At 42.9% G+C, this 9,637-nt stretch overlaps 1 protein-coding gene across 4 annotated transcripts; it reads right to left on the bottom strand.

Annotated features, from left to right (window-relative positions):
* Positions 1 to 316: 316 nt before the first annotated feature.
* Uxt (ubiquitously expressed prefoldin like chaperone) lies at positions 317 to 8,397 on the bottom strand. Of its 4 annotated transcripts, none has more exons than XM_010606410.3 (7): positions 8,325 to 8,396; positions 8,041 to 8,147; positions 6,688 to 6,769; positions 6,484 to 6,551; positions 6,082 to 6,189; positions 623 to 686; positions 318 to 428 (listed from the first exon to the last, which is right to left on the bottom strand). In XM_010606410.3, exons 2-7 carry the CDS (start codon positions 8,136 to 8,138, stop codon positions 375 to 377), a joined length of 474 nt encoding a protein of 157 aa, XP_010604712.1. In that variant the 5' UTR covers positions 8,139 to 8,147; positions 8,325 to 8,396; the 3' UTR covers positions 318 to 374. The 4 variants fall into 4 exon arrangements, with proteins under 4 accessions (XP_019060407.1, XP_010604712.1, XP_010604714.1 ...); XM_010606411.3 differs by having other exon boundaries at positions 337 to 428; positions 623 to 721; positions 8,325 to 8,397; XM_019204862.2 differs by lacking the exon at positions 8,325 to 8,396 and having other exon boundaries at positions 317 to 428; positions 8,041 to 8,318.
* Positions 8,398 to 9,637: the final 1,240 nt, after the last annotated feature.

Here is a 9,637-nt window from a genome sequence, read left to right on the forward strand (position 1 = left end):
AGAAACGACTAGGGTGTGGAAGGGAAATCTTAGGGTCAGGAGTGATATACTGATGGTCATGTGAACAAGCCTCCACCCTGAATTCTCAAAGGTGGTGTTCAGCAAAAGGAAGAGTGAGGTGGGGCCCAGGTTGACAAGTGACAGAAAAGTGGGCAGAACAAAAAGTCAAGTGGCAAATACTGCCAATGAGCTGGAGGCAGGCCTTTGGGGTGCTTTAGATTTCTACACAGAGACTGGTTCTCCTGTATCCCAGTAATTTTGTGCTTTAGAAACTGGGCATCTTAGAAACAAGCAAGGGTTAGGGGGAAAAGAAGGGCCACGTGACTCAAAGGCATTCAGGTTCTTTAATGTCGGAGGAGGACGAGAAGAAGAAATCAATGGTGAGACGTGTCTGGGAAGTTCTGCAGGCCTTGTAGTTCTCGAAGTCCCTGCAAAAGAGGACAGAAGAAACTAAACAGATGTTGGGTCTATGCCTCACTGTGGCCTTCCTCTGGCTTCCCCTTCCCTGGCTCCAGTTTGGTGGGAAAGATGATCCTTCCCTTCCTTGGCTTTTTCCTTCTTCAAGTCACCATCCTAAACACATCTAGAGATAGAATCTGGCAGTGGAGTGAGTTGCTCTCACCTCTAGCAACATGTGGATATGGGCCTTGATATTCATGGAGTCCTTGGTGAGGCTGTTGCTGAGCCTGGAGAAAAGAAATAAGAAAGGGCAAAGTGGGCCCTACTTATGATTATGAGGACGACCCTTCCTCATCATTTCAAGAACTACCTACATTCTGGATGACTTCCACCTGGCCCAGTTCTATGAAGACATGGCTAGCCACCATCTAGGATTCACCGATTCAAAGATTACTGAATGTATGTTATATACCATGCAGTTTTAAAGCACTGGGGAGATGACAGCAAAAAGCAAGAATTCCCAACTTCAATGGCCAGGGATTTAGCTCAGTGGTTTTACCACATGGCTTGCAAGCACAAGGTCTGAGTTAGATCCCTAATATAAAAAAAAATAAATAAATTCCAACCTCAGGTAACTCAAATTCTTGCAAAAAGAGACAAATATATGATGTAATATGATGTCAGTTGTTAAGTACTGTACCAGAAAAAATAGACGAACGAGGGAGGATAAGAAGTTAGGGAAGTGGGTACTGCAATTTTAAACAGAGCATTTGAGTCAACATTTAAAGAAAGGGAAGAGTGGATGGTGTGATTATGTGGCAGATGTGTTTCACACACAAGGGGCAGCCAATACAAAGGCACCAAGGTGGGCACGTGTCTGGCATGTTTGAGTTATAGTCAAGAGGTCACTATGGCCGAAGAATAAATGAAGGGAGAATGTTAGAGGTGAGGTCAGAGAGATAAGAGAGGCAGATCACGTAGACCATGGTAAAGACCTTGGCTTTTATGCTAAGTGAGGCAGGAGCCAGGGGAGTGTTGTGAGCAGAGGGGGCAACTGAGTGGAGTTTAGGATTCATGTGGCTTCTGGGTAGAGAAGTGACTGAGGATAAAGAGCTAATGTAGAGACAGGAAGTGCATTGAGAAATGTACTGCAATAGTTCAAATGAGAGATGGAGGGACAGGTGACAGTGGCAGCAGTTGAGATAACAAGTAACTGCATTTGGGGTTATTTTGAAGATAGAGCCAACAGGATTTACCAAAGAGTTCGATGTCAAGTGTAAGACAGGACTCAAGGAGGAGGCCAAGGTGCAAGGAACTGGGAGGCTGGAGTTGCCTGCAACAACATTATCCCTGGACTATTGAGTCACATAGACCAGTCAGTTCCTTTAGTCTAAGCCTGTTTGAATTAGGTTTCAAGAAAAAGAATCTGAGTGGGGTTTGGCAATCCTAGCACTTGGGAGGCTAAGGCAAGAGGACTGCCACAATTTCAAGGCCAACCTGGGCTACATAGAGAGTTCAAGGGCAACCTGAACTACATAGCAAGAAAAAAAAGAAAGAATATCATGGAGGGTCAATGATGTGTTTTTGAAAAATAAGAATGAGAAAGAACTAAAGATGGAGTAAGAGTTAAGCATCAGGAGGGTCTTTTCCAAAGAAAGCCTAAGAGGCAGCAAAAAGATTTTGGAGGAGCAGCTAGGAGGTCAGAGTGTTCCAAATTCAGTGAATGGCAAAAGGAGGTGATATATGATAAGGTCCAAGTGGTAGGAAGGAGCTAGCTAAAGCAGGGCTTTGATAATATGATAAAGGATGCAGATTCTATTGTGGTGAGTGTCTGTCAATATGGGAGTCAATTTGAGGTATAAATAAAACTCAATGTTGTTATGAAAAATAAATGACAATGAGCTAGGATGTTAAGTTGGAAAAAATAGTATGAGCCTAATATATACCAGCATTTCCCAAATTTATATTGCCAGCCCAGATTTCTCTCCTGAACTTGACTTGGGAATTTTAATTACATCTTCAAAAAACCCACATCAGGGCCGGGGATTTAGCTCAGTGGTTCGCTGGCCTGCCTTGCAAGTGCAAGGACGCGAGTTCAATCCCCGGTACCAAAAACAAAACAAAACAAAACAAAACAAATCCACATCAGCTGGGCGTGGTGGCGCACATCTGTAATCCCAGCTGAGGCAGGAGGATCACTGTGAGTTTGAGACCAGCCTGGGGTACATAGTGAGTTCCAGATCAGTCTCAAGTACATAATGAGATCCTGTCTCACAACAAAACAAAACAAAACAAACAAACAAACAACAAAAAAAAATCCACATCAGTGTTCAATAATTTTATAGTTTCCAGACTGAATTCCTGATCTTCCTCTCCCAATCTGCTCCTTCCAGCTTCTCAATCTCAAATAATGGAAATTCCATCCTTCTAATTGCTCAGTAAAAACCTAGATCCTCTCATTTTCACTTTCTCTTTTTCTGCTGCAAGGGATGGAACCCAGGGCCTCATGCATGCTAGGTAAGTGCTCTACCACTGACCTACACCCACAGCTCCAAGACTCCTCTCTTTTTCTCACACCCCACATCTAATCAGTCATTCTATTTAAAATTACAGTGGCTCCATCCCAGGCAATGCTTCCAATCTCCATCATGTGCTCTTTCTCTATAGCAGTGTCAACATCTACCATACTACATCCTTTACTTGTTTATAGTCTGTCTCCTTTAATTGGAATAGTAGTTGCAGAGTAGCAATGATTTTGGTCTGTTTTGTCCCTTGCTGAATCCCCAGAAACCAGAACAGTGTGTAACAGAGTAGGCACCCAATGGATGTTGAATGAATTAAGTGAATGACTACTCTATTCAGAGGAACCTGAAGTTCTCAAAAGATATTTGAGTCTATATTTAGGAATAGGAAATGAATCATGGTATTGTTGTTGGAGAGCATGTATACTTTCAAGAATATCTGGGATAATGCTCAAAAGTTCAAGAATGAGACCATGCATGGTGGTGCACATCTGTAATCCAACCACTCAGGAGGCTGAGGCAGGAGGACCAAATGCAAGGTCAAGGCCATCTTGGGCTACATAGTGAGTTCAAGGTCAGACTGAATTACATGGAAAGACCCTGTCTCAAAATAAAACAAAACAAAACAAACTCAAGAATGAACTTGGTCAGCTCTTAAGGGGCAATTTGAATATCAAAAAAGAGAAAAATATTAGTTAATGATACAAGATTAGTCTATGAGGGTCAGGGATTTAGCTCAGTGGCACCTTGCCTGCCTCACAAGCGCAATGTCCTGAATTCGATCACCAGTACCACAAAAGAAAGGACAAAAAATGATTAATCTATGAAAGGCTATGAGTTCACTTAGAAGGAAATGAGAGGGCTGAGGATGTAGTTCAGTGGTAGAGTGTGTACTTCGCATATACAAGGTCCTGAGTTACCTCCCCAGCACCAAAAGAAAAAAAAAATGGAAAGGATTAAAATAAAAAGTTCATGAAATGCTAGCTTTCAAAAATATACTAAAGGGCCAGGGATATAGTTCAGTGGTTCCACTGCGTGCCTTGCAAATGCAAGGACCCGAGTTTGATCCCTGGCACAAAAAACAAAACAAAACAAAACACTAAAAACAGGAAGAACTGATATAATCAAAGAGAAAGTTTATGTACCAAGTTAACCAAGTATTTCAAATAGGAAGGACAGTTACAGACTCAAATCCTCATCTTCTAGAAAGATTAAACTTTTAGACAGTTGCACTAATTCTAATAAAGCAATACGAGAGGCAACCACAATTTTCATCATACAAAAAGACCAGGTAAGTATAACAATAAGACCAAAAGAGACAGACACTGACAACTTAAAATACCTCATTTGGGGGAAAGATATCAAGTCTCAAAAAATTAAAATCTATCTGAAAGACCCCAAAATCCCATGACAAAAGAAGGAAAGCTTTGTTATGAAACTGGAATTGGTCTAAAGGATCATCAGTTCAGAGCTGCGCTGAACACGAAAGAAGCCCCCCTCCCCCCATCAAGCTATTTGCTACCTGGTCTGATCATCAACATTGAGAAGTATCAGCAGGTCTCAGGGCCACTAACACCAAATCTCTAGAGAGGTCTGAAAGGATAAAAGGAGGCGACTCTAGAAGAAATGAATGTAGGCATAAACATAACCAAGAAGAAATGTCAGATCACTGGTATTCATGCTTGTGAGATGTTATCAATCTAAGTTTATTGCTCAACACCCACATTCATTCCATCTGAGATATGTTTATCAGTTGGCAGCCTGTGGGCACAGTCCCCTTCACCAGGAATGTTCTTCCCAGATAGCCCTATGGCTATTTACTCGAATGACCCAAATATCACTTCTTTTGGGAGACCTTTCCTACCTACATTTCATACCCCACATCCATGCTCCAACTGCTGTTCCCTGCACAAAAATTAAACTCACCTGGAGCCTATACTTTCTCTCCACCACTACCCACACAGATCTGCTTCAAGCACCACTTCCATTTGCTTTCAGCACACCCTTTTAAATTCATTTAACAAACACAGTGTCTACTATAGTATATAGTAGCACATAGAACTATTCTACATGAGGTACAGACAAACACTCCCTTTACAAAGCTTATCACCTAACTAGAGGAGATGAATATGAAAAAGAAAGAAATTACACAGTAAAGATTAAAAGGTGGTAAGTGCAGGGAAAAAGAAAAAGTGGAAGAAAGGGAATCAAGAGTGCTACAAAGATGTAAGGGTGGGAAAGGGATAAAATAAAATTTATTTTTAAAAAAGAGTGCTAGGAGTTGCAGTTTTAAAGTCCAGATACAGAGGGTCTACTTGAAGTGATATTTAAGTGAGACAACTGAGTGAAAAGGAAGCTACATTGAAGAGCATTGCAGACAGAGACCAGCCATTGCATATGGCCCAAAGTTGGGTCATTTGGGGGGTTTAAGAAATATTTGAAGGTCTGTGTAGTGAAAGCACAGTGAATGAGCAGGAAAACTAGCAGGGGGTGAAGTGAAAGGTAACCTGCTTTATTGTTACTGAATTATATTGTCACTGATTTATAGGTGGAAACCTCATGGGTCTGGTAATAATTTTATGTATGCATAACAGAAAAGTCCCTCTAGAATATAAGCCTTCAAGGAACTCATCGCTGCATTTCCCACCACCAAGCACAGAGCCTGGCATCCAGAAGGTACCCAATAAATGTTCTGTGAATGAATGATACAAAGACCATTTACTGGATGCTTATTATACGTTATACCTGGGGCTGAGCCATGCATCCCCACTTTCCTCAGGCCCAGCCCTGAGGAGAAGGGGAGATAGGTCCCTATGTACCATCCCAGGTAGCAACAGAGAAAGGCAGAAGAGTTAAAAATGGTGTCTAAGTCCCCCTGCCAAAACATGCTTATATCCCAAGGTTTCCAAATGTCAAATTTCAAAAAATGAGCAGAGTAAGCAAATCCCTAACAAGCATTGCTATTGCATTTCTTGTAACACTGATTTGTAGAACTCTGCGACATACATATGTATTTTTTTTTTTTTTTTTTTTTTTTTTTGGTGTAGTGCTGAGGAGGGAACCCAGGGCCTAATGTAGGCTAGGCAAATGCTCTACCACTAAGCTACACCCCCAGGTAATGTTGGTGTTTTTAGACACTATCCTTATGGAATGGACTTACTCTGTGAGGAGAGAGCTCTTACGATCAATGAACTTGAGAGCTTCTGCCAGTGTCAACTCCAGGAAGAAACCATATCCTAGGGCCACATAGATGCGTGAAGTATCAGAGCTGAGGAAACAGAGGTCAAAGGAAGTGGAGAAATCCTTATCACTGTTTAGTATACTACTCAATTTATTAAAATGTTTCTTACTCCCTCCCCTTCCCCAAATAGAGGCTCTGGAAGGGCAGGGATTTTATCCTATTTTATCTATTCACTGTCACATCTCCCAGTGCCTAGCTGATATCTAACAAAATATAAAAGCTAGTACAGTGTCTGGTATATAGAAGACACTCAAATATTTGTTACATGAAGGCAGGGGGAAGCTGAACCCTGTGGGCTCAGAGGGGTGGGTAGACACTCACACCACTGTGTCAACGAAGAAGTTACAGCCCAAATCCACCTGCATATATAACTCCGAGTGCTTAGCTTCCTGTGGGGCCAGGGAAAAAGAGGTAGGGATCAGTGGTCAACTTTTAGGCCAGGTGACAGATCTTGGTCTGGGGTCTCTCTTCCCATCTCCCTCCCCCTCCTTCAAAAAAATTGGTATCTAACCCTCAAGTCTTTACCTGGAGCCGCTCAATGACATTTTTCAGTTGAAGGTATTTGGCCAGCTGCTCATATACCTTGTCTCGGTGGTCCAGCACCTTTCTGATAGGATGAAAATATAATGGTGAGCAACAAGCAGACCTGTCCCCTTAGGAAATACCTTAAATCATGCCCCAAACAGGGATTTTATTGCTGAAATTAACGATTTTGGACTCTGGGTTAGACTGCTTAGGTTCGACTCTAACCAACACACCCTCTCCTGTTTATTAGCTGTATGACCTCAGCAAAATCCATTTCAGATTCGGCTTGCTCATTTAAAAAACAGTGATAACAGTATTACTTCCGAAGAGTCTTTAGGATCAAATAAATGTTCACTATAAAGCACTTAGAATAATGCTGGTCAAATGTAAGTTTATATATTTGATATATTTGTTAGCTATGATTCATTACTATTATTGTACTTTACTCTCAATGCCTCCTGCCAATTAAAATGGCCCATCCTCACCCTAGAAAAATTACCCATTTCTTTTAGTATGTTCACAGGGTCCTAGATTTGAATACTTTACTTCCTGTTCAGATTAATAATGATAGCAACAACAGTTCTTCACACTCATTGAGACTCTGGTATGTTTCAGGCATCTGCAATAAATTCTTTTTCTTGAAAGAATTTTTCGCTAAGTAGTTTGGGCTGGCCTTGAATTCAGAGATCTTCCTGCCTCAGCCTCCCCAGTGCTGGGATTACAGGCGTGCACCACCATGCCCAGCCCAATAAATTCTTTATCTTATTTAGTTTTTATTTTTATCCTCCCAACCTTTTTTGTTGATTTTTATTAAAATAGGGTCTCACTCTGTTGCCCAGGCTGGCCCTGAACTATTTAAGCCTCCTGCCTGAACCTCCTGTGTAAGTAGCTGGGAATAAAAGCACAAAACCATGAGCCTGACCGCGTGGTAAATTTTTTTACAAAGACTTAATACATTGGAAACTCAAAATCACCATATAAGCTTCCATAAACTTCCCTATTTTGCATATGAATAAAGTTTACAAGGCAAGAGAAAGGAGAGGCTGGGTGATGTATAACGTGTTTAGAACGACAAAGTGGCCACTGTAGGACTCGAACCTGAGAACTTGCTTGAGAAATCTATCACTAATCCAAAACATAAAATAAATAAAAACACCTACCCTAAGTCGCGCATGCGCAGATATGCCTGCTCAGCCAACTCTACATCCTGGACAGCCCCCCTCACACTCCTCCCCGAGCTGCGCCTGGGATCTGACGCCCAACTCACCAATCCGAATGATTGGCTCTGACTCTAAACGCCCCACCCACCACGTAGGATGTTCCAAACGCCACGCCCCCCGCACTGTCACTCACCGCAAGTCCCGCTGCAACACGTCACTGATGAAGGCCTCATAGCGCAGCACTTTCTCCCTGGTGGCGTCCACCGCCCGCCGTTTAGGGGGCGTCGCCATGATGAGCTCCTGGGGAGTGGGAAGGAGGAAGGCCACGTTGACCATGCCAATTTGGCATCACCACAATTCATCACCCTCTCAACGTTCGGATAAGGCTTGTACGGCACATGCTGGGGGGGGTTCTGCCTCCTGGCCCTCCCAGCTCTGGGACTCGTTGACCCAAGAACACCCAAACGCGGCCCTTACCTTTGGGCCGCCGGCAATAAGAAATATTGGTTTGAACCGTGGCTTCCGGGTGGCGCGGATAAATGACGTACGAGCAAACGTGCTGACCAACCAAATAGCCAGTTGAGGCGGGGCAGTACTGAACACAAGAAGACTGGCCAATGGGAAGAGGAGAGGGGCGGGCTTTACAGATTTCCGGAGATCTCGGAAGACTGAAGAGCGTGGGAGCAGGGACTGTCTGGCTCGAACCGGCCAATGGGGGAATGTGAATGTGGGGCGCGGAGCCTGTGGAAAGCGCGCTTGACAGATGGAGGTGGAGTTTAATGGGATTTGGCGGGTGCTGAGGGAGGTAAGACGCACCGGGAGAGGTAGGAAGCAGTGAAACATTTCGAATTGAAAATGTAGGGCCTTGAGCGCACGCCTTTAATCCCACCACACTAGGGGGCTAAAGCAGGAGGATCGCAAATTCGATCCCAGCCCAGGCAACTAGGCGATTTAGCGTGACCCTGTCTCACAATAAATAAAAAATAAAAAGGGACTGAAGATGTAACTGAATGCCCTAGGCTAGGTTTAATCCGCACTACAGGGGCGAGGGAGAGAGTTGGGCTTTGATAGCAACTGGGCAGGAATTGACTATGCTTCTAGTCTGAGAAAAGAAGGATATTCCCTGTGATCTGTTGGTCTGGATATTGATTGTTTACAAGGAAGTTTGGCTTTCACTCCCAGTAATGGTAATTATGAACATTTTTTAAAAATTTAAACGGAGACAAATTTTCTAAAGTTAATCTTTAATGACTCCCAACTCCGTGTGCCACAATCCATAAGTCAAGTGGAAAATGGCAAAGCACTATGCCTGTATTACCTCACTTAATAGTCAAAGGATTGGTCGCTGAAGTCCTCCGCTGAGGATAGGCTAATTTTAGTTAGGAGTGGCTTCTATACTTTATTTAAATGTGTAAGGTGTTTTTTGTTTTGTTTTGTTTTGTTTTTGTTTCTGCTTTTTTTTTTTGTTTGTTTGTTTTTTTTTTTTTTGGTTTTTTGAGACAGGGTCTCACTATGTAGTTGAGACTGACCTGGAACTCACTATGTAGCCCAGCCTGGTCTCAAATTCACAGCGATCCTCCTGCCTCAGCCTCCTAAATGCTGGGATTACAGGCGTGCGCCACCACGCCTGGCTAAACGTGTAAATTTTTTATGAAGTTAATTTTTTTTGTTTTGGGGGGTTTTTTAGTTTGTTTTTGTTTTTGTCCCGGGGGTAACTCAGGACCTTGCGCTTGCGAAGCAGGCAGTGGAACCACTGAATTAAATCCCTGGCCCGATTTATGAAGTTACTT

The sequence above is a fragment of the Fukomys damarensis genome, unplaced genomic scaffold (assembly GCF_012274545.1).
Source record: "Fukomys damarensis isolate Sample0158 unplaced genomic scaffold, DMR_v1.0_HiC HiC_scaffold_39, whole genome shotgun sequence".
Classification (NCBI taxonomy): domain Eukaryota; kingdom Metazoa; phylum Chordata; class Mammalia; order Rodentia; family Bathyergidae; genus Fukomys; species Fukomys damarensis.